At 37.7% G+C, this 26,532-nt stretch overlaps 1 protein-coding gene across 3 annotated transcripts in view; it reads left to right on the forward strand.

Annotated features, from left to right (window-relative positions):
- The window catches only part of ZFYVE28 (zinc finger FYVE-type containing 28), a 529,419-nt gene extending 520,204 nt beyond the window's left edge, over positions 1-9,215 (forward strand). For all 3 annotated transcript variants that reach the window (XM_053704206.1, XM_053704207.1, XM_053704208.1), the window contains one exon: positions 4,730-9,215. In XM_053704206.1, coding sequence (XP_053560181.1) covers positions 4,730-4,861 — 132 coding nt within the window. In that variant the 3' untranslated portion in view covers positions 4,862-9,215. The remainder of the gene's footprint in view (positions 1-4,729) is intronic.
- Positions 9,216-26,532: the final 17,317 nt, after the last annotated feature.

Here is a 26,532-nt window from a genome sequence, read left to right on the forward strand (position 1 = left end):
CTTTCCAGCTACCTTTTCAACAGAGCCAAACTGACAGCTTCTAAGTAAGTTTTTAAACAGTTTTATACTGGATTTTTATATCAGTATCTGTGCATATTATTCTTTATAGTAGTGTCTATTACATGCAGTTATATGAAAATGAGTGTATACTGTCCCTTTAAGGGAGCTGTCTGATTCTGTCCCTAAATCTACATTATAAGTCTCCTGAACACCTTCCTACAAAGATTAAGGGCCAGATTATGAGTGGAGCGCTATCTTAACGTACACCCATACAGGGGCAAATATCCACGTTTATAGGCGCATGTTAAATATCCAGCCATTACAAGTGGCTTGTTAATGTGACCGCAAGCTTGCGGTTTCACTTTGCGTTAAGCATAATAAACCAGAGATCAGACCTCGGGTAAATATAAAAATTTGCCCCAAAATAAAGTGGACAGTTCATTAAAATAAAAAATAAATATGAGCATATTTTGTTTTAACTGCACAAAGCAGTTATAAGGGATTAAAGTGAGGGGATGTGGAGTGGTTTTTTTTTGTTTGTTTTTTAAATGGCGCCTAAGATATATATATATATATATATATATATATATATATATATGTGTGTGTGTGTGTGTGTGTGTTTATATGTGTATATACACATATAAACACAAATATATATGTATATAAGCATATAAATATAAATTCTATTGCTGCCCAAGGCTGTGCGATTTGCCTGCTGCCCTAGGCGGTTTGCCGTGTCTATCGGCATGAAAATGAGGCTCCCATTGAAGCCTATAGAAGCACGCTCTCGTGAGCACTTGGCTTCCGGGCAATGTGCCGCACTTGTAATACCAGCACACATTTCCGTGCGCTGGTAATACTGAGTGTGTTTATTGTAAAGAAGCTGAGGTCTCTCCTTTTAGCTTATTTATGTGACTCATGTTTAAAAAATTTATTACATGCATACCAATGCTGGATCTTAATGTAATTGCCAAGGATTCTATAGCCAAGTCAAACAAAAGTGGGGAGAGAGGGCATCCCTGTCTTGTGCCTCTGTATAACACGAATAAATTTGAGATTAATGAGTTGACCATCAGGGAAGAAGTTGGAAAGTTATAGAGTGACGCTATTAAATTAAGTATTTTGCCTTTAAAACCAAATTTATGGAGAGTTGTAAATAAATTATCATAGATTATAGAGTCAAAAGCTTTTTTTAGCTTCTAAGGAAAGGATTATGGGATCCACTAACTTCAGATCTTGAAACTTGAGCATTTAGGTAGGACAGTAAGACGAAGATTTTACGAAGGTTTGATATAGATGATCTACCTTTTATAAAACCTGATTGATCCTTATGAATAATATTCATTAGGTTGTGCATTCTGTTATATATAATATAATATATATAATATAATATATATAATGGATGTCAGGATTTTATCATCAATATTCAGTAAGGCAATTGGTCTGTAAGCACCCTTATCTTCTGGGTTTTTATCTAGTTTTAGAATAAGGGACGTGTACAATTGTAGAAATAGTTTAGGTGGTTTATTTCCTTTTTATCAGGTAACTATTAAGCCTATGATCAAGTCAATTTCTCAACCATTGAATCTTAACCTGGTGTTAAGAGTTTTGCAGGTTCCTCCTTTTCAACTTATGCATAAGGTGGATAGTAAATTGCTTTCTTGAAAGTTGTGTTCCTTTTGGCTATCTCTTCTGCTAGAAGAGTTTCAGAGTTATCTGCTCTTGTAATCCTCCTTATCTTATTTTTCATCAGGATAAGGCAGTTTTTCGGACTACATTTGACTTTTTGGCTAAAGTTTTTTCTTCAGACAACATTAGCAGAGGAATTGTTGTCCCTTATTTGTGTCCTGATCCAAAGAATGCTTCAGAGAGACCTTTGCATAATTTGGATGTTGTTAGAGCATTGACATATTATATTGATGCTACTAAGGACTGAAGACAGACTTCTAGTTTGCTCATTCACTTTTCTGCTGCTAGAAAAGGACAGAACGTTTCTGCTGGCCTCTTGGTTGAAACTCTTGATTCATAAGGCTTATTTGGAGGCAGGTCAACCACCACCGCAACGGATTACTGCTTATTCTACTAGGTCAGTCGCCACTACTTGGGCTCTCAATAACGAGGCTTCAGTTGACCAAATTTGCAAGGTAGCTACTTGGTCTTCTTTGCATACTTTACAAAATACCAATTTAATGTTTTTGCTTTTTATGAGGTAGCCTTTGGTAGGAAGGTCCTTTCTTGCCTGATTGATTTAATTTTTTAAGTGCATTAAAAAACAAAAATGTTGCCCTTGTTGGGTTTTTGTGGGGTTGTGGATTCACAGCTTCGTTATTAGTTCCCAGAAGTATTGAATTGTGGACTCGCCACCTGTATGGAAGAAAACATAATTTGTGCTTACCTGATAAATTAATTTCTTTCATGGCGGTGAGAGTTCACAAGACCCCACCCTATGTTTTTTAGGGTTAGTTTTTTTCTTGAGCAAATCTTTTTTTTCTCTGCTCCTTTTATGGCTCATATTCCTTTTTCTTACCTCATTTTGCTTGGCTATACGTTAGAATGAGGTACATGTGAGGAGGGAGGGATTTTATAGAGATTTTGGGGTTTGGGAATCTTTGCCTCCTCTTAATGGTAAGGAAGAGTAATTCCCAGGAGTAATCGTGGACTCTCACCACCATGAAATAAATGAATTTATCAGGTAAGCATAAATTGTTTTTCTTTTGCTTTCATTATTAATTATTTTTATTAATTTATTAATTATTTTAAAAAGACTGAATTGATTTACTTCAAATTCTTCATAAAGGCAAAGCATTGTAGTGTTAGGACTAGTCAACATTGGGACACCTTGTAAGTTGGGGACTGGCTAAGAAGTATATGGCCATATTGTGTGACTAAGATCCCAATTTTGACATAAAAGCACATGTATTTTTTGCAGGCAATTTTGCAGCATTTAAAAATGTTTAGTTTATTTGCAAGTGGATGGGCGTCAATACTCTGTGTGTATGTATGTATATGTGTGTGTGTGTATGTATATATATATATATATATATATATATATATATATATATATATATATATATATATATATATATATATATATTATTTGTATGTATGTATGTGTAAAATAGAAATAAAGCCAAATCTGACACATTCCACGCAAACCTCCAAAAATGGACTGGACAAAATTATTGGCACCCTCAATTTCTCCCTAAAGGAGTTTGGCTTCCTCAGGTAAGTTTTGGCAAACTCCAATCTGGCTTTTTTATGTTTCTGTGTCAGCAGTGGGGTCCTCCTGGGCTCCTACCATAGCGTCCATTTTCATTCAGATGGTGACATATAGTGCGAGCTGACACATTTGTACCCTGTGCCTGAAAGTCAGCTTGAAGATGATCAAGGTTCTTCATCCACAATTCGAACAATCCTTTGTTGCAATCTTCGATCAATTTTTCTTTCGTCCTCGTCCAGGGAGATTAGCTACAGTGCCATGGGCTGTAAACTTCTTGACAATGTTGCGCACAGTGGACAAATGAACATTAAGATCTCTAGAGATGGACTTGTAACCTTGAGATTGTCCATGCTTTTCCACAATTTTTGTTCTCAAATCCTCAGACAATTCTTTGCTGTTCTTTCTCTTCTCCATGCTCAGTGTGGCACACAGAGACGCACAACAGAAAAGTTGAGTACATTTTTCACCATTTCAACTGGTTGCCGGTGTGATTTCTATATTGTCAGCACCTGTTAATTGATACAGGTGAGTTTAATTACAAATTACAGGAGCATCACAAACTTGAAATGCAGTTATTTCTTAAAATGTTGAGGTGACAATAATTTTGTTCTGTCCATTTTTGGAGTTTTGCGTGGAATGTGTCAGATTTGGCCTTTTTTTCTCCACTTTTTTGTGTCATAACAATACAAACAAAAGAAATAAATATGAGAATGCCTAAACATTTGTAATTGCAGCAATTTTCTGGGCGAAGTGGTGTATTTGACAGAAATGCAGGGGTTCCAATATTTTTGGCCATGACTATGTGTGTATATATATATATATATATATATATATATATATATATATATATATATATATATATATACACACATATACAGTGTTTGTATGTATGTGTGTGTGTGTATATATATATATATATATATATATATACACACAGTGTGTGTGTGTATATATCTATATATTTTTATATATATATATATGTGTGTGTGTGTATATATATATATATATATATATATATATACACACACACACAAAGATGAATGTGGCGTTTTGATGACATTTTAATTGTAAGCATTACCGTATGATATTACAACATCCTTTATCTTCCTATAATAATGCCAATCCTGTGTAATAATACATATTAAATATGCGCTGTTTTTTTTTTTTTGTATTGCGGAGTGATTTTCTGTACTTTACCTATAATTAACCCTTTCTTTTTCTTTTTTCTTTAAATTTTTATTTGTTTTACAACATACGTGCTGACATTGATAGCAGTTATTGTAACACATTCATAACAAAAACAAAAAGAAACAACATCACAACCCGTTGTTCCTTGATTTCAGATTCCACAATCACAGTATCAGAGAGAACCGTTGTTGCACGACTTTTTACTATCTATCATTTCCCAATATTGTCGGATTAGACTACTCTTTCAATAACTCTTATATTCCTCTTGCATTTGTTTCCATATAACCCTTTCTTTTTTAATTACATTTTTGTCTCCTGTAGATTTTCTGTTCCCGCTGCTCTTCCCATTCTGCTCCGTTACCTCGCTATGGACAGATGAAACCTGTTCGTGTCTGCACACATTGTTACATGTTTCACGTCACGCCTTTCTATAATGATAAAGCTGGAATCTGACCCCTTATAAACAGGCACATGACAAAATGGAACTCAGATGACCTAAGCCAAGAATTATACTGAAACGGAATGGGCTTTTGTGACAAGTGCAGAAGGCATGTGGGCTTTAATTTAAACGTTCATTAACATTTGTACAGAGAGATTTGACTGCATATTTCCTATGCTGCTAATGGAAAGGATGAACTGTCTGTAACTCACAGCTCCAGTCTTCCATAAATACCCAGCTCCATCAATATGAATGAAAGAAAACAACTTCACTGCAAGGAATAGGGCTACAAGGAATTAATTTCACTACATCACTGTTTACCTTAAACATAAAGACTATCTGATTGATTGTAGCATATATCACAACACCGAGCGGCAAGAGCAGGCGTCCGCACCTTTAAACCCGGGTCAATCATATCAGATGTGCACTGGTGGTTGTGTAAACTGATTCCTATTGGTACATAGGAATGAATGGAGTAAAGGCATGATAGCTTTTGCAGGATTCCAGGCTTCCGGAGTTTAGTGCAATATTTGTAAAACTGTGGGATATACCTGCATTGGCACTTCATTTTATTTTTGCTTGCCTGGCTTAGTCAGCAATAATTTTCCGGCTCTAGAATGTAATCTAAGCCAACACCACTTCCCTAGCTGCTTCTTATCCATACGGATCAACACATTCATCGCACAAGTATTTAAATATTCCCTACAAAGACCCTAAAACTGTATATGAGCAAATTCAGCTGAAAATGAGTAAAGAGTGATTATTTTTTATATTTGTTTAATGTAACATTACATATAATATTTTATTTCCATTGTTGTTCACTGCAGGGCAGAGTTCCTGAAGGTTTCTTTAGCATTCAGATATTTTAAAGAGACATTGAAAAGCAAACATTACATACTTAAATTCATTAGAACATGTTATTTTTACTTACTGACCCTAACTTACTATGTGTTTACCATTTTTGGAAGGGTAAAAGCCCCACTCAGGAGATGCAAGCAGAGTATGGTCGGTAAGACAATTAAAGGGACAGTAAAGTCATAATTAGACATTCATGATTCAGATAGGGCATACCATTTTAAACAACTTTCCAGTTTACTTCTATTATGTAATTTGCTTCCTTCTCTTGTTATCCTTTTCTGAAAGGTTTATCTAGGAAAGCTATGGAGCAGCAAAGAACCTAGGTTCTAGTTGCTGATTGGTGGCTGCATATATATATACTGTCATTGGCTCACCCATGTGTTCAGTTAGAAACCAGTAGTGCATTGCTGCTCCTTCAACAAATGATACCAAGAGAATGAAGCAAATTTGATAATAGAAGTAAACTGGAAAGTTGTATGTTCTACCTAAGTCGTTTCATGTCCCTTTAAGAATGGCAGTTACAAGTTGTCTCCCATCGCCAGCCATCTTGTGTCACGTACAATAGCATGGATAATACTCTATATGCTATTGTTTTTCCTCCTGTGCATGCTGCTCACTTCAAAGCCGTTGTCCTATTTTAACCCCTTACGGTTGGCCGATGGTGAAGCTCCGCCTTTTCATGCTGGGCACCTCCATCTTGGAGCACAGGTATTCTCACCCCCTATACAAAAACTGTGTTGATTACCAGATCAGTAAGATTTCTGTCTTTTTGACAACTGTATAATGTGCTTTAGATTTTTGCAGCAGCTGTATTGCTGTATTCTGTGTAAAAAATATAAAGCTCCCACGCTGTATCATGCACACAAACTGCAAACAAATGATACAGCTGCCTGCACATGACTGATCAGAGAATCTGCACTGTTTCTGTCACAAGATGGCGGTGGCCAGTACGAAGATGCAGAGCTTCACCAACCAGGACCTGTAAATAGTTAAAACAATAAAGCGGCTCAGAAGACAAAAACAATAACACACTGAGTAACCATTCTTTTGTAGCTGTGCTCAGCCGTTTAAAGTCCTTTTAAGATACATATTAAACAAGATCAGTAATACAAATATTACATGCGCTAATGATTTATATCAAATAATCTTAAAATGACCCTTTAAATGACAGGGAAACTAGAGTTTTAGTTAAGCTTGAATTCCATTCCTCTGCTATGTGAAACCTATAAATACATTTAAAATCGCTGAGCGAAGAGTACAGTTAGAATATGTTCCTCTCAGGCCAGAACATACTTAGCTTCATGCTTTGTTATTATGCAGAGGCAATAGGCTAAACTTAATGTAGTATTACCTCATAGGAGATATGACTCCGTTTGGGTCATTCAGTCCTTGGGAGAACACATTGCAGCCCCTGAAGTGGTTGATTCTTTTAACAACCATTTAAAATAATGGGCAGTTTTAATTCACTGTAGAATTGTGTCACACAGATTTAGGTGCAATTAATACTTAATTGGATGTAGATTCTATTCCAGTTGTAAACTTTACAACTTGTAGCTAAATCTAAAATCTTTATGTGCATAGGAAACTGTTTGCTTTTTTTATGCTAGTAAAGTTTACAAATGAAATATAATCTGTCCCTTTGTTGGCAAATATATAGTCAATCCCTATCCAATATTTCTAAGCATAAAGAATTATACAAACTGTCAAATCCCTACTGAATCACAATTTTAGAGGCTAAGCAATGCATCAATAAATAAACTAAATCCTGGATTGGAACCTGTCTCTTTAGGCACCATGAAAATATTAATAATGGGGCAAATAAAATTATTTTACTCTGTGGTTAAAGGGATATGAAACACAGCGTTTTTATGATTCAGATAGAGCATGTCATTATAAACAACTTTCCAATTAACTGTGAAATTTTCTTTGTTCCTTTGGTATCTTTTGTTGAAAAGAATACTGAGGTAGGCCGGGAGCTAGCTGCTGATTAGTGGCGGCACATACATGCCTCCTGTCATTGGCTTACTGGCGTGTTCAGCTAGCTCCCAGTACTGCATTGTTGCTCCTTCAATAAAGGATATCACAAGAATGAAAGAAACATTTTGGGTTTCATGTCCCTTTAACCCCTACACAGTCTTTTTTGTGCCCCTGTGTTACTATAGGTGAGGATACAACAACATATTAAGCACCTGTATGTGCCAATCACTACTAGCCTTTTGAGGAGGTCATAAAGAAAATGGGAATTTTACTAAAAATTAGAGGCTCTATCAAAACTATATATATATATCACTTTGTTTTCTTTAAAAAAATCAACACTCCATACCATTATTTAGATTCAGTTGGCACCTCAGTGAGTTAGCGCTGTAGCATTGGAACTCTCCCTTGGTTTTACATGTTGTCAAATGCTGCACAAAACGTTATGTTTACATAGTTTATAAATGATTCTTGTTCTATATAGAGATCTCTGACTAGTTTATATGCAGCTCTGAATGCTAAACAGAATATGTTCAAGTATCTTATCCTCCGATAGTATTTATAATAGAAGAAAAAATAGTATACTAGGAGCCCCACAAACACAGCAACAAATATACAGTGATAATCATTTCAACGGGCAAAATATTTATTATTCTTTTTGTTCTGGAGCTCTTGACATTTTATTGCACATTTAGCAATATTATCACCTTTAGTGAATTATCATTTTAATCAAAATCTTTCTTTCCCCCTCTATTGCTACTATTAGATTGTGATGCACTCCAACAACATATAGATATTGTACGTGTATTGTGTGTTGGTCTATACACACACATCTGTTTGTTTGTTTTTAAACAAAATCTGTGAATATAACAGTATGATATTTTTTAATTTCTTGTTTGTTAATTATTTTCTATAAAATATAGACTATTGTTCCCAAATACCCAAACATAAAGTTTTTTTTTTATTTTGAACTAAATTTTTTAGCTGGTATAAATAAGGACCATTTATTAAGCAGAATCGAAAAGAAAACTCCACTGATCAGACATATCATGGCACATTGATTCAAAAGAGTTAAATGGACTGGCACTGGTATAGCACAACAACTTCCGTATCTTTTTTGTTTGCTTTTTTTCTGTTCATTGGAGTTAACGTCAGTGTATGTACGTAATTGACGTTTCAAATAAGTGAAATGTTTTATTTTCTCAGGGTCTAACCTGTAGCATATCCACATTCTCTGTATGTTCTTATTTACTTGGAGTGTATGTATACGAATAAGCCACTAAATATCCTACAACTGGAATATGGAAAATGTGTTTTACAACAGATGTATCTTCCTCGAATTGAAATACTTTTCTTTTGATCAGTTAATTTCAGGTTTATGTAATGTGGTGAGTATACCACATGTAAAGTTAACTTAAAGTGCAAACACTGGACAGATGTAATTTTCACTATGTTTCAGATTAAAATAATATAAATATATGTATACAGTAAAATGTTTTGTACTACCGAGGGTTGTCAATAAAGTTATTACATGCATTGTGGATGCCATGACTTGAAAAGAGTTACACCAATGAGTGATCATGTTGTAGAACAAAGACTGTTGTTGACTAGACTAGTTTGAAAAGGACATAAGAGAATCGGCCACGTTTCTCTTTCTCATAAGATTTATGAATTGTTTACAATTGGTTTTCTTTTTCTGATAACATACACAAAAAATATAATTGTTTATACATGGTTTAGTAATGTTTTTTTAATTTATATTTTTATTGAGAGAAGAAAGTAATACAGATATATTAGAAAACAAGATCAAATTGGAGCTCGATGATACACAGATCACCCCACAAAGTGTATCTGAAAGAGTTGTTGTAATTGTACAAATGTGTGAACTAACATTATTAAACAGAAAAATTGACTCATTATAACATTACAACCATCATCTGGATATTTTTAGAGAGAGAAAAATAAATAAATCAAAGGGTAAAGAGAGAAAAAAATGGAAGGGAAAATGGATATCTCACATCCTGCTCGTCTAAGGAACTCAAGAACAATAAAGAAAGAAAAAGAAAATTGATGACTTACATAATAGAGGGGATCCAGGAAGGGTAATATTCCATGATCCAATCAGCCCAAATTATCTCAAAAAGAGCTGTATTGTTAATAGCATAAAAAGAGTATTGCTCCATACAGTGGATGAATTGCATAATCTCAATTACTGTAATCCAAAATGAAGGTGTAGAGCGATTCCAAGATCTAACAATGGCTAGTTTAACTACCATCAACAAATATACACAAAATTATCCCTGTTTGGGTAGAGATTGAATGCCAATATGTAGTAAAGCAGTTTTGGTAGTTTAAAATTTAGATTTCTAAATTTGGAGCAGGTCCACCAAGTATGCATGTTTAATAATGGTTTACTCATCCCTCTGATAATATAACACTTGTTAGGTGTACAGTACCAGGCCAGGTTGTAAGTAGAAGCTTCATTGAAATCTTTGGAGCACCCTACCTTTCCTGTTGGCTTTAAAAGTAGTAGTAGTTTCCATGTGTTTATGGGACTGTGGCCCTTCTTTCCTGGTGCTGTTTATACCAGGTTTCCCTGATGAGACAGCTTTTCCTTTGAGGGAGCATTAACTAAGTGTTGGGCATGTTTCTGCATTGGATCTTTACAGCCATGCAAAAAATTAACCGTGCATTTTTACTAAGAATGTTATTTAAAGAGACTAAAGTAATGTAGTCAAGATACTTCTGTTGGTATCCTTTATTGAAAAGCATACTTAGGTAGGTTAAGGAGAAGCAATTTACTACTGGAACCTAACTGGTGATTAGTGGCTACATGTGTGTATGTATATATATATATATATATATATACATACATACATACATACATACATATATATATATATATATATATATATATATATATATATATATATATATATATATATATATATATATATAATCTTATCATTGGTTCACCAGATGCGTTCAGCTAGCCCCAAGTAGTGCATTGCTGCTCAGGAACCAACTTTAACTATGTGTTTCATAATTTTTCAGGTGTTAAATACATAACTATATGCAACTAAAAGTGCAATAATAAAGCAATACACATTACAGCATTCTGTTAGCACCTTAAACCCCTTTAATGCTAAGGGCCAGATTATGAGTGGATCGCTATTTAACTCGAGCGTTAACTGCACTAGAAGTAAGCTTTTTTTTTGCTTGTCGGTTGCGCTTGTATTGTGAATTGAAAGTAAACCGTTTTCTCTCACGCGCTAACCCAACAAGCGCAAAAAGCCGAAGTTAGAATATCACGTGCGCGTTCATTTACTACTCCATATAAGTCAATGGAGCAAAAAAAGTGTGGGGGGGAAACACCCAACTTGCAGGGCCAACCCAATCGAATATTGTCATGTGCGCTACCCCAACATAAAAATATGATTTTAATATACTAGTGTTCTTCACATACAAGAATATGTTGTATTTATTCATAAATACATATTTCTACATATATCTGATGGTATTTTAGTACTATATATATATATATATTATATATATATATATATACACAGTGGGGCAAAAAAGTATTTAGTCAGCCACCAATTGTGCAAGTTCTCCCACTTAAGAAGATGAGAGAGGCCTGTAATTTTCATCATAGGTATACCTCAACTATGAGAGAAAAAATGTGGAAACAAATCTAGACAATCACATTGTCTGATTTGGATAGAATTTATTTGTATATTATGGTGGAAAATAAGTATTTGGTCACCTACAAACAATCAAGATTTCTGGCTTTCACAGACCTGTATCTTTTCCTTTAAGAGGCTCCTCTGTCCTCCACTCATTACCTGTATTAATGGCACCTGTTTGAACTTTTTATCAGTATAAAAGACACCTGTCCACAACCTCAAACAGTCACACTCTAAACTCCACTATGGTGAAGACCAAAGAGCTGTCGAAGGACACCAGAAACAAAATTGTAGACCTGCACCAGGCTTGGAAGTCTGAATCTGCAATAGGCAAGCAGCTTGGTGTGAGGAAATCAACTGTGGGAGCAATAATTAGAAAATGGAAGACATACAAGACCACTGATAATCTCCCTCGATCTGGGGCTCCACGCAAGATCTCAACCCGTGGGGTCAAAATGATCACAAGAACGGTGAGCAAACATCCCAGAACCACATGGGGGGAACGAGAGAATGACCTGCAGAGAGCTGGGACCAACGTAACAAAGGCTACCATCAGTTACACACTACGCCAGTAGGGACTCAGATCCTGCAGTGCCAGACGTGTCCCCCTGCTTAAGCCAGTACAGGTCCGGGCCCATCTGAAGTATGCTAGAGCATTTGGATGATCCAGAAGCGGATTGGGAGAATGTCATATGGTCAGATGAAACCAAAGTAGAACTGTTTGGTAGAAACACAATTCGTCGTGTTTTGAGGAGAGAGAATGCTGAGTTGCAACCAAAGAACACCATAACTACTGTGAAGCATGGGGGTGGCAACATCATGCTTTGGGGCTGTTTCTCTGCAAAGGGAACAGGACGACTGATCCGTGTACATGAAAGAATGAATGGGGCCATGTATCGTGAGATTTTGAGTGCAAACCTCCTATCAGCAAGGGCATTGAAGATGAAACGTGGCTGGGTCTTTCAGCATGACAATGATCCCAAACACACCGCCCGGGCAACGAAGGAGTGGCTTCGTAAGAAGCATTTCAAGGTCCTGGAGTGGCCTAGCCAGTCTCCAGATCTCAAACCAAAAAAAAACCTTTGGAGGGAGTTGAAAGTCCGTGTTGCCCAGCGACAGCCCCAAAACATCAGTGCTCTCGAGGAGATCTGCATGCAGGAATGGGCCAACATACCAGCAACAGTGTGTGACAACCTTGTGAAGACTTACAGAAAATGTTTGACCTCTGTCATTGCCAACAAAGGATATATAACAAAGTATTGAGATGAACTTTTGATATTGACCAAATACTTATTTTCCACCATAATTTGCAAATACATTTTTTCCAAATCAGACAATGTGATTGTCTGGATTTGTTTCCACATTTTGTCTCTCATAGTTGAGGTATACCTATGATGAAAATTACAGGCCTCTCTCATCTTCTTAAGTGGGAGAACTTGCACAATTGGTGGCTGACTAAATACTTTTTTGCCCCACTGTGTGTATATATATATATATATATATATATATATATATACATACATACATACATACAGGCATAACCTGTTTTATTGCTCCTTTTACAAATTGAAGGTTTGTGGCAACTCTTTGTCAAGCAAGTCTATTACGCCATTTTTCCAACATATATACACATATAAACAAATATACATGTACAGGCAGCCCTCAGTTTATGCCGGGGTTAGGTTCCAGAAGGAATGGTTGTAAATCGAAACCGTTGTAAATTGAAACCCAGTTTATAATGTAAGTCAATGGGAAGCGAGGGAGTTAGGTTCCAGGTCCCTCTCAAAATTGTCATAAGTAACACCTAATACATTATTTTTAAAGCTTTGAAATGAAGACTTTAAATGCTAAACAGCATTATAAACCTAATAAAATAATCACACAACACAGAATATATAATTAAACTAAGTTAAATGAACAAAAACATTTGCTAAACAACATTATATACCTAATAAAATAATCACACAACACAGACTTCACTTCCATTTTTCTGCAAACAGTTCTTTCTATGCATTCCAATCTGGACTGATTTATAGACAGGAAAATCTTGTTCCTTTGAAATCTGCTCGATAGCTCAGGTCTGGTTAAACTGATTAATTTCAGCTTGCTTGGCTTTGCTGCAACACAAGCAGACAGCTCCACCTACTGGCTATTTTACTCAATGCACTGCTTCTCAATGCTTTTCAATAGCAGTCACATGACTGGAAAAAAAGGTTGTTATTCTGAAACGGTGTAAATTGAACCGTTGTAAACCGAGGGCTACCTGTATATAAATCAATGTAAATATTTGCATAGGAAATTAGCACATCTAGGCAAGTATCCCCGCTTGATACTTGCCTAGATGTGCTAATTTCCTATGCAAATATTTACATTGATTTAATTTTGAGACATGGAGGATTTTAATTTCAGTTTTTTATCTCCCCCCATAATTTTAATGAATACATGTATATACAAATATACATACCTATGTATATAAACGCCACCAGCAAAAAGATTATGACTGGTGGAAGGCTCAGATAATGTTTAGCATTTCTTTTAGCAATAAAGTATTTTTTAATTAAGGTAGACATAATAGACTGCAGTATAGTGTAAATATAACTTTTATATGCACTGGGAAACAAAAAAAATGAGTGTGACTCACTTATTTCTATATTTGTTTTATTGCGGTGGTCTGGAACCAAACCCACAATATCTCAGAGGTACGCCTGTATATACTTGTCTTAAAGCCCGTGTACATGGGCCAAAATGTGTAAGGCCAGCTCTGTTCCCCTTTCCCTTATCCCCCCTCCTGATCTTCTCTCCCTCATCCCCCCTACCTGCCGCTGTGAACATTTTTTTTTCCAGCGATGGGCCACCCCCGGCCTCCCTCCTAACCCTCCCACACAACCAATGGCCGTCATCACCACTGATCGATGCATATATATATATATGTGTATATATATATATACATAAAGTCTCAGAGCTCTGCACGCACTGTATAAATCTGTAGTTTGCCCGGGGTGCATCAAAAGTAAACAATATAGCAGAAAAAAGGACGCACTCTCCGGGTCTTGCAATGTATTAATTTAATAATAGTAAAGTTTCGGGGTAATTAGCCCCGTCCTCAGACCATGTTAAAAGCATGTTAAGAAGTGCAATAAATAAACTTACCCTCCACCAAGTGAGCGACGAAACCGGAAGCAACCATGGCGTCTTCCCCGCACCACTGCGCAGGTCCGGGGGTTGCCATGGCAACCGGTAGTCGCGTCCCTCTACTAACCAAAGCGTCGGATCCCGGAACTAGCAGGCCCGCCCATCTGCACTGAGTGACAGTGCCAAAGGTTGCCATGGGAGCCGGATGACGCTTCCTAAACAAAACATACAGCAACACAATATTAGATAAAGTATTATTAATAACAGCCAGTCATATATAAAGGATACAGAGTAGGAGATGGCATAAAGCAGACAGAAGAAGAGATAAGGTAGAATATTAAATAAAAAAATAAAACCTAATCACATAGCGATATATGCTTACATTATTGGAAGGCATTTAATGAATATAGTGTTAAGAAATGGCAATCAGAAGCAAACACTCATACTGTAATTGGACCACCATTGCAATCACAAGCATAATAGGTTGAAAGGTTATAAGAAGCAGTGCCAATCTAAATTTACATTTAACCCTTTGGGTGCCATTCTTTTTGTAAAAGAAGATTGGCCCTGTCTCCCCCTCTGCTTAGTCTAGGGACATGGTCAATAATGACATACCTAAGATTAGACACCGTATGGCCCGCCAGTGCAAAATGCCTCGCAACAGGCTGATCTGATTGTTGTTTGTCAATAGCAGATCTAATGGCAGTGCGATGGTTGGCCATGCGGATACATAGGTTGTCAATTGTTTTGCCAACATAACAGAGTCCACACGGACAACGGATGAGATACACAACGTATTCAGTAGTACATGTCACCCTGTGTTTGATAGTAAATTTTCGATTAGTATGTGGGTGTACAAAGTATTTTGTTGTACTCAAGCCATTACAGGTTGTACATCCTAGACACTTATAGCAACCCTGCTTCGGTGGATTAAGCCATGTCTGTTTTTTGTAGCATCCTATAGGGTCTACTTTAACAAGAGTGTCCCGAATAGATCTTGATTTTCTAAAGCTCACTCTAGGGGGTCCCATATTAGAAAAAGGGAGGTTGGTGTCAGACTGCACAATATTCCAATCTTTCGTCAGAACAGCTGGAAGGCCTTGTTTATCCACCGTGTAGGTAGTCAAAAATGTCATCCTATCCGTGTACGCCTTATTGTTTTTCGCTACCAGAGCTTCATCTTGTGAAAAATCCCAGAATTGCTTTAGATGATTGTTCAGATGTTGTTCTGCATACCCACGGTGTAGGAATCTTGACTTCATTTCAAGAAGTTGTTCTTTTGCTTGTACAGAGTCACTATTATTCCTAACTACACATTTAAACTGTGAGATAGGCAGAGCATTCTTTAAGGCCGGAGGATGGCAGTTAGTGACCTGTAGCAAAGCGTTCCTATCTGTTGGTTTGCGAAATAAAGTGGTGGATAGATGGTGTTTATATATATATATATAGAAAGATAGATAGATAGATATATACATACAGGTGTGTGTGTGTGTGTATATATATATATATATATATATATATATATATATATATATATATATATATAAAACTTCCACAGAATGCAGGCACTCGCTGGTCTTGGTAAAATGTAACCAATTTATTTAAGCATCGTTAAAATGACATAACGTTTCGGCACCAATTTGTGCCTTTGTCAAATGTCAGCGTGAGAACATAAGAATATGCAGCACACTTAAAAATCAATATGACACACAAATAAAAACATACCCCTTTTAAAGATGAGAGATAGCTTTTGCCGCCATGCCGCCACTCGCGTCTTCCCATTCATGACACTGACGTCTCATACGCACGTAACGTGCCTAGCGTGATGACGCATGGCACGGCGTTGCCATAGCGACGTCGGATAGCCTCACGCATCAAAATGGGAAGTATCTTAATCACGCATGTGTATTGCTAACAAAAGCGTCTATGTGTAATTGTTGCCATTGGCAACCAAATAAACATAAATATATATAGCGTATTGAGAATTGGACATAGCGGTCATACAAAAAAACCTTGCTATCAAAGCACACCAATCAGATGAAGATAGGTTAAAACCCAACACTTTACAAATAGCCCTATTTATAGCCCCTGATCCAAGGCATTACCATATGTATTAGTTAAAGAGGTTTGAATGATCGCATGTATAATGGCATCGTGCCTACCTGGGGTACATATAGAAACTTTTTTGAACTGTGAGCCATCATTTAGAAGTGTCCAGGACAGAAACATCCAAATGTTATATTAGTAGAATGGGCTAAAGTCCAGTGAGGTATTAAGGCCTTTAGGAACCAACGTGTCCAATCTATGAATCCATCTGCTTTCAAGTTGGAGCAGTCTATTGGCCCTGTCTCCCCCTCTTGGCAGGGGAGGTACGTGATCTATTAACATAGACCTGATGCTTGACACGGAGTGTTTCAAAGCCACACAGTGGCGTGCCACTGGCTGATCTGACTCGCCAGATTTTAACGCAACACGGATTGCGCATCGGTGGTTCGCCATCCTATCGTGGAATGGGGTGATCGTCTTACCCACATATACACTGGAACAAGGACAAATTAATATGTATATTACATAGTTACTCATGCAACTCAAACGATGATTTATCTTATACCTCTTGTTCGAATGTGGGTGCTGGAAAGAATTACCTCTGGTCATGCTGTTGCATGTGGTGCAATTGCCACAGGGGAAACAACCCATTTTGGAGGGTTTGAGCCACGACTCCTTGCGATAGTGTTTAACAGGATCCGACTTTACTAAGTGGTCCCTGAGGTTTTTAGCTCTACGATAGACCAATCTTGTCGGGGGCATGTTGCGAAAGAGTAATGTAGGATCAGTCTCCACAACCGGCCAATGCTTGCGCACCGCTCCTGTCAACCTTTCATTACCGGGTGTGTAGGTGGTAACCAGGTTTAACTGTTCACGTCTGACATTACTCTGTCTTTTAAGGCCATCCATATGCAGCTTCTCTTGTGTCTTAGTGATTTCAGCTCTGGCATACCCTCTTTTACTTAGTTTCTTGCCCATTTCCTCCAACTGGGTGGTCCGCAATGATAGCTCACTATTGTTTCTCAGGACTCTGGTGAGCTGGAAGGTTATGACACCTTGCTTTTGGTGTGCAGGGTGGAAGCTTCTGGCATCCAATAAAGAATTGCGGTCCGTGGGTTTAGTGTACAAGGATGTACCGAACCGCACCTTGCCTGATTCAACCACCTTGAACACATTAAGATCTAGAAAATGTACATTAGTCAAATCATATTCAAGTTTGAAACGTATAGGGGACTCCATGAAGTTCAAATGTGACACCCACTCACGCAGAGAAGATTCACTACCCCTCCAGATGAGAAACACGTCATCAATGTAGCGTGTATAGTATTTCACCTTAGGGTTCTCAAATGGCCTCATGAGTTCACGCTCATACCATGCCATGAAGATATTTGCTTAAGTGGGTGCCACATTCGAACCCATGGCAGTCCCAGAAATCTGTAAATAATAACTTTCCTCAAACTTAAAGTAATTTTTCTCCAGACAAAATGATAATAGTGTACAAAGCAATCATTCAAACCTCTTTAATTAATACATATGGTAATGCCTTGGATCAGGGGCTATAAATAGGGCAATTAGTAAAGTGTTGGGTTTTAACTTATCTTCATCTGATTGATGTGCTTTGATAGCAAGGTTTTATATGTTTTATTTGTGCTGATGCATTTAACTATTTTCTTGGTAATCATTACCTACACTCTTGGATGACCCTTTGTTTGGTCTCCTTTTTTGTATTATGAGTATGATAGTTCATTGCATGCAGCAACAAAAATCATATTCTACCATCGATCCAGGTTATGTCCCAATGTGCCATCAAAGAGTATGTACCCATTACTAACTAGGGCTTTTTTGTATGACCGCTATGTCCAATACTCAATACGCTATATATATTTATGTTTATTTGGTTGCCAATGGCAACAATTACACATAGACGCTTTTGTTAGCAATACGCATGCGTGATTAAGATACTTCCCACTCTGATGCGTGAGGCTATCCGACGTCGCTATGGCAACGCCGTGCCATGCGTCATCACGCTAGGCACGTTACGTGCGTACGTGACATTGCCATGAATGGGAAGACGCGAGTGGCGGCATGGCGGCAAAAGCTATCTCTCATCTTTAAAAGGGGTATGTTTTTATTTGTGTGTCATATTGATTTTTAAGTGTGCTGCATATTCTTATGTTCTCATGCTGACATTTGACAAAGGCACAAATTGGTGCCGAAACGTTATGTCATTTTAACAATGCTTAAATAAATTTGTTACATTTTACCAAGACCAGTGAGTGCCTGCATTCTGTGGAAGTTTTGGATGATTTATAGCAGAGCACCGTGGCATTTATGGAGTGGTGAGATTGTGCTTTCCCTTTAAGGAACTGTACATTGGCTTTTTGCATTTGGGATTAAGCACTCCTAATATTTATACACTATATCAAGTGGACTTTGCTTTGATTTTGCTGTGATAGCACACACTTATTATCTTGTTGATGCTCTTGGAGTAATCGTTTTGTTTTTATATTTACCCCTATACTGATGATGGCTAAGGCTGCTGGCATACCTGAATGTTCACAGTTGGATGATGACTTCAACACAGATCCTTTAGCATTTACGGATGAAGATGCGGATAGGATTCTTGTTCCTGAGGACCTGAGTGAGCTGGGTGGTGAGACACCTATCAATGTCTTATCATAGAATGCTTAATTTGCGTAGAAAAGAAATTGATTACCACCTACATGCTGTTTTTCTTTCTAGCTATTTTAGGAAAAAAATCATCCCTAGGGGTTTTTGAGTTAAAAATATACCGACTCTGGGTAGGCAAAATGTGGAGTTCTGTAAAAGATGGTGTTCAATATTGAACAAATGTTCTTATGACCTGATCCTTCTAGTGATTGAAGAAGTCACTAGACTAGGGGTTAAAATCAAGGCTGAATTGGACACCATCAAAGAACAGAGTACCCACATTCTGACTAATGATACCAGTCAAGATTGGATCACTAAACTTGATGGCCTAGTAAATAAGTATCGCACTGACCTTATCAACTTCAAAAATAAGAAACTTAATAATGTTGAAAATGATTATAGAGAAAGGAGGGTATATAGGTGGCTATATGGTAAAGAGGATGGTCCACACAGACGACGTAGGAATCTTAGATCTAGAAACACATTAAGTATTGTAGACAGCAGTGGGGGTGATTCCTCTGGCACTGAGGCCAGTGGTAATTATGATCACACCCCTGTACAAACTAATCAATCTGAACATTTTTTAGGGGTGACTACTCGTTCATCCGTGAAACGCCCACCCATGCCCCAAGACAAAAGAGGGCAAAAAAATGTAAAACCAGACGAGGGGGGTCCAAATCTAAATCTAAAACAGATTCGCAAGAAATAGATGTTATATTCAATCTTAGCAGTAGACCACTCAGTAGTGCTGAACGGTCTCTACTTAATCATGGATTGTCATTTATTCCCACTCCAAAACCGGATAGATTTGAACAGCTAGTCGATATACATAGATTCCAACGCCAACTTAAGTTAAGGGATCACTTCAGAGAACAGACCACTCAGAGTGAGGGTTTCAAGAAAAAAATCCACATTTGAGCCTCCTAATACACACACATCGATTAGGAGCTATACGAGGGTACTCACTAGTAATCTGGTAGAACATACCCCTACACGTCTATATGCTAATCTAATGCCGGCTGAACACAAAGCCCTTATTGATCTAAGCAATGACACTTCAATCATTATCTGCCCGGCGGATAAGGGGGGCTCTATAGTTATTCTTGATTACACTGACTACCGACAGGAGGCCCTTAGACAATTGGCTAATGGAAACACATATGTCAAACTAAAAAGTAGCCCCACTTCTATCTATAAGTCACTTATTGACTCTTTTCTTCAAAATGGCCTTACTGCTGGTCATCTAAGTGAAAAAGAGTATGCATTTCTCACTACTGATTATCCGATTGTACCTACTCTATACCTTCTCCCAAAGGTCCATAAGACCTTGGTAAACCCACCGGGCAGGCCTATTGTATCTGCCCGGGGGTCTGTACTTACTAATATAGCCATCTACATCGACTCACATCTTCAGAATGTAGTTAAGAATACTGATGCTTATTTGCAGGATTCACTGAGAATTTTGAAGGATTATTCTGATCTTCAGCATGATGACATCTTGGTAATCATGGACGTTGACAGCCTCTACACGGTGATCCCCCATGCGGGTGGGGTGGAGGCTGTCAGGTACATGGTGACTGGCAATGTTCATTATTATGGACCCCCTATTGAATTCCTTTGTACACTATTATCATTTTGTCTGGAGAAAAATTACTTTAAGTTTGAGGAAAGTTATTATTTACAGATTTCTGGGACTGCCATGGGTTCGAATGTGGCACCCACTTACGCAAATATCTTCATGGCATGGTATGAGCGTGAACTCATGAGGCCATTTGAGAACCCTAAGGTGAAATACTATACACTCTACATTGATAACGTGTTTCTCATCTGGAGGGGTAGTGAATCTTCTCTGCGTGAGTGGGTGTCACATTTGAACCTCATAGAGTCCCCTATACGTTTCAAACTTGAATATGATTTGACTAATGTACATTTTCTAGATCTTAATGTGTTCAAGGTGGTTGAATCAGGCAAGGTGCGGTTCGGTACATCCTTGTACACTAAACCCACGGACCGCAATTCTTTATTGGATGCCAGAAGCTTCCACCCTGCACACCAAAAGCAAGGTGTCATAACCTCCCAGCTCACCAGAGTCCTGAGAAACAATAGTGAGCTATCATTGCGGACCACCCAGTTGGAGGAAATGGGCAATAAACTAAGTAACAGAGGGTATGCCAGAGCTGAAATCACTAAGACACAAGAGAAGCTGCATAAGGATGGCCTTAAAAGACAGAGTAATGTCAGACGTGAACAGTTAAACCTGGTTACCACCTACACACCCGGTAATGAAAGGTTGACAGGAGCGGTGCGCAAGCATTGGCCGGTTGTGGAGACTGATCCTACATTACCCTTTCGTAACATGCCACCGCCAAGATTGGTCTATCGTAGAGCTAAAAACCTCAGGGACCACTTAGTAAAGTCGGATCCTGTTAAACACTATCGCAAGGAGTCGTGGCTCAAACCCTCCAAAATGGGTTGTTTCCCCTGTGGCAATTGCACCACATGCAACAGCATGACCAGAGGTAATTCTTTCCAGCACCCACATTCGAACAAGAGGTATAAGATAAATTATCGTTTGAGTTGCATGAGTAACTATGTAATATACATAATAATTTGTCCTTGTTCCAGTGTATATGTGGGTAAGACGATCACCCCATTCTGCGATAGGATGGCAAACCACCGATGCGCAATCCGTGCTGCGTTAAAATCTGGCGAGTCAGATCAGCCAGTGGCACGCCACTGTGTGGCTTTGAAACACTCCGTGTCAAGCATCAGGTCTATGTTAATAGATCACGTACCTCCCATGCCAAGAGGGGGAGACAGGGCCAATAGACTGCTCCAACTTGAAAGCAGATGGATTCATAGATTGGACACGTTGGTTCCTAAAGGCCTTAATACCTCACTGGACTTTAGCCCATTCTACTAATATAACATTTGGATGTTTCTGTCCTGGACACTTCTAAATGATGGCTCACTGTTCAAAAAAGTTTCTATATGTACCCCAGGTAGGCACGATGCCATTATACATGCGATCATTCAAACCTCATTAATTAATACATATGGTAATGCCTTGGATCAGGGGCTATAAATAGGGCTATTTGTAAAGTGTTGGGTTTTAACTTATCTTCATCTGATTGATGTGCTTTGATAGCAAGGTTTTATATGTTTTATTTGTGCTGATGCATTTAACTATTTTCTTGGTAATCATTACCTACACTCTTAGGATGACCCTTTGTTTGGTCTCCTTTTTTGTATTAAGAGTATGATAGTTCATTGCACGCAGCAACAAAAATCATATTCTACCATCGATCCAGGTTATGTCCCAATGTGCCATCAAAGAGTATGTACCCATTACTAACTAGGGCTTTTTTGTATGACCGCTATGTCAAATACTGTAACTCAATACGCTATATATATTTATGTTTATTTGGTTGCCAATGGCAACAATTACACATAGACGCTTTTGTTAGCAATACGCATGCGTGATTAAGATACTTCCCACTCTGATGCGTGAGGCTATCCGACGTTGCTATGGCAACGCCATGCCATGCGTCATCACGCTAGGCACGTTACGTGCGTATGTGACGTCATTGCCGTGAATGGGAAGACGTGAGTGGCAGCATGGCGGCAAAAGCTATCTCTTATCTTTAAAAGGGGTATGTTTTTATTTGTGTGTCATATTGATTTTTAAGTGTGCTGCATATTCTTATGTTCTCATGCTGACATTTGACAAAGGCACAAATTGGTGCCGAAACGTTATGTCATTTTAACGATGCTTAAATAAATTTGTTACATTTTACCAAAACCAGTGAGTGCCTGCATTCTGTGTAAGTTTTGGATGATTTACAGCAGAGCACCGTGGCATTTATGGAGTGGTGAGATTGTGCTTCCCCTTTAAGGAACTATATATATATATATATATATATATATATATAAAAATATCTATAAATACATACATATTCTGCTATGTGAAGAACACTGGAATGTGAATGTGTGTAATATTACATATATATACTTTTACATGTTTTCATCTACTTCACTGCATGGGGCTCCAATGCACATATATATATATATATATATATATATATATATATATATATATATATATATATATATATATATATATACAGGGAGTGCAGAATTATTAGGCAAGTTGTATTTTTGAGGATTAATTTTATTATTGAACAACAACCATGTTCTCAATGAACCCAAAAAACTCATTAATATCAAAGCTGAATAGTTTTGGAAGTAGTTTTTAGTTTGTTTTTAGTTATAGCTATTTTAGGGGGATATCTGTGTGTGCAGGTGACTATTACTGTGCATAATTATTAGGCAACTTAACAAAAAACAAATATATACCCATTTCAATTATTTATTTTTACCAGTGAAACCAATATAACATCTCAACATTCACAAATATACATTTCTGACATTCAAAAACAAAACAAAAACAAATCAGTGACCAATATAGCCAGCTTTCTTTGCAAGGACACTCAAAAGCCTGCCATCCATGGATTCTGTCAGTGTTTTGATCTGTTCACCATCAACATTGCGTGCAGCAGCAACCACAGCCTCCCAGACACTGTTCAGAGAGGTGTACTGTTTTCCCTCCTTGTAAATCTCACATTTGATGATGGACCACAGGTTCTCAATGGGGTTCAGATCAGGTGAACAAGGAGGCCATGTCATTAGATTTTCTTCTTTTATACCCTTTCTTGCCAGCCACGCTGTGGAGTACTTGGACGCGTGTGATGGAGCATTGTCCTGCATGAAAATCATGTTTTTCTTGAAGGATGCAGACTTCTTCCTGTACCACTGCTTGAAGAAGGTGTCTTCCAGAAACTGGCAGTAGGACTGGGAGTTGAGCTTGACTCCCTCCTCAACCCGAAAAGGCCCCACAAGCTCATCTTTGATGATACCAGCCCAAACCAGTACTCCACCTCCACCTTGCTGGCATCTGAGTCGGACTGGAGCTCTCTGCCCTTTACCAATCCAGCCACGGGCCCATCCATCTGGCCCATCAAGACTCACTCTCATTTCATCAGTCCATAAAACCTTAGAAAAATCAGTCTTGAGATATTTCTTGGCCCAGTCTTGACGTTTCAGCTTGTGTGTCTTGTTCAGTGTTGGTCGTCTTTCAGCCTTTCTTACCTTGGCCATGTCTCTGAGTATTGCACACCTTGTGCTTTTGGGCACTCCAGTGATGTTGCAGCTCTGAAATATGGCCAAACTGGTGGCAAGTGGCATCTTGGCAGCTGCAGGCTTGACTTTTCTCAGTTCATGGGCAGTTATTTTGCGCCTTGGTTTTTCCACACGCTTCTTGCGACCCTGTTGACTATTTTGAATGAAACGCTTGATTGTTCGATTATCACGCTTCAGAAGCTTTGCAATTGTAAGAGTGCTGCATCCCTCTGCAAGATATCTCACTATTTTTTACTTTTCTGAGCCTGTCAAGTCCTTCTTTTGACCCATTTTGCCAAAGGAAAGGAAGTTGCCTAATAATTATGCACACCTGATATAGGGTGTTGATGTCATTAGACCATACACCTTCTCATTACAGAGATGCACATCACCTAATATGCTTAATTGGTAGTAGGCTTTCGAGCCTATACAGCTTGGAGTAAGACAACATGCATAAAGAGGATGATGTGGTCAAAATACTAATTTGCCTAATAATTCTGCACTCCCTGTATATATATATATATATATATATATATATATATATATATATATGTCTATTGATTGTATATATGTCTATATATATGTGAATCCTTATAAGTTTTGTGTGCATTTTTTTAGTAACATTTTTTATTAGATGGTGTTATGAGTTTAACTGTACTTTTTAATGTATTTTGATGTGTTTTCTGCAACTTTTTTTTTGCAAAACAGTTAACCAGAGCTGAGGATGTTTCTAGCATAAATCTCGATTGTGCTCAAGCAATCACGTTTACTTTCAACTCGTTATACCAGTGGTAAACCCGACGAGTGCAAACACCTGCGATAAACCCCTTATCGCTTGCGTGCACATTAGTGTTTTGTGAATGGTGAAGCACGGTTTTACATAAAGGTATTCACAATTTAGACTGGGATTTTACTGCTATCTAACAGTATTTTTTATGTTCTATTTAATTTATTAAAATCTGAACACAAATATACAATTTTTATAATGTTTATTAAAATTTACAAAATAAATAAGCGATAAGCACAAAACATTCATAGTCAACAGAACAAAGCTACAGCATAGTGAGCACTAACAAAATAAAAACAAGAGCAAACAGAAGCATCATCCAGTGTAATTAAATGAAAAGGAGGCTGCTGTAATTAGCTTTAATCTACTTATAAATGTATTTGATTGTCTTGCTATCCTAGGTAGGCTCAGGAGCAGCAATGCAGTACTGGGGGAGCCAGCTATATTGGTGGCTATGCACATATGCCTTTTCTTTCATAAAGGTGGTGCAGGGGCGGATCCAGAGCCCAATATTGGGAGGGGCAATGTGGCAGATGATCTTGTTGCAGCATGGTCAATATAGAAAAGTAGCCTCTCATCTTTGTTATATAATAGATATAGACAGATTGATAGACACACTCATACATACTCATTCATCATACATACTGTATATAATATATATATATATATATATATATATACACATATTTGCATACAAATACATATATACACATATATACTCATGCATACATACATATGTGCAAACAATCATATCTACGCACACACACTCATACCTTTGCAGACATACACAAACAATATTAGATTCGCTAGAAAAGAGCATTAATAATAAAATATCATTTTAACAGTTAAACACAATAAATCTGGACTTGGAAGTTGTAACACTCGAAAGTTCTCATATATATCTGCTCTGACTTTTACTTTCTTATAATTTTACACATCCTACATTATGTTAAAGCATGATAATCTACTCTATCACACATACACTCACTTTCTCTTAGACTGTCACATAAAGGAACTCAGACACACACAAAGGCACTCACTTTCTCTCAGACACACACAGGCACTCACACACAGACACTGAGACACACACACGTACACTCAGACACACATGCACTCAGACATGCACACACACAAAAGCACTCTTAGACACACACACAAAGGCACTCTCAGACATACATACATGCACTTAGACGCATACAAAGGCACTCACACACACACAAAGGCACTCTCAGACATACACATACATGCACTTAGACGCACACAAAGGCACTCACTCTCAGACGCACACAAAGGAACTCACACACACACAAAGGCACTCTCTGTCAGACACATACACTCAGACACACACACACAA

The sequence above is a fragment of the Bombina bombina genome, chromosome 2, assembly GCF_027579735.1.
Source record: "Bombina bombina isolate aBomBom1 chromosome 2, aBomBom1.pri, whole genome shotgun sequence".
In the NCBI taxonomy this organism is placed as follows: domain Eukaryota; kingdom Metazoa; phylum Chordata; class Amphibia; order Anura; family Bombinatoridae; genus Bombina; species Bombina bombina.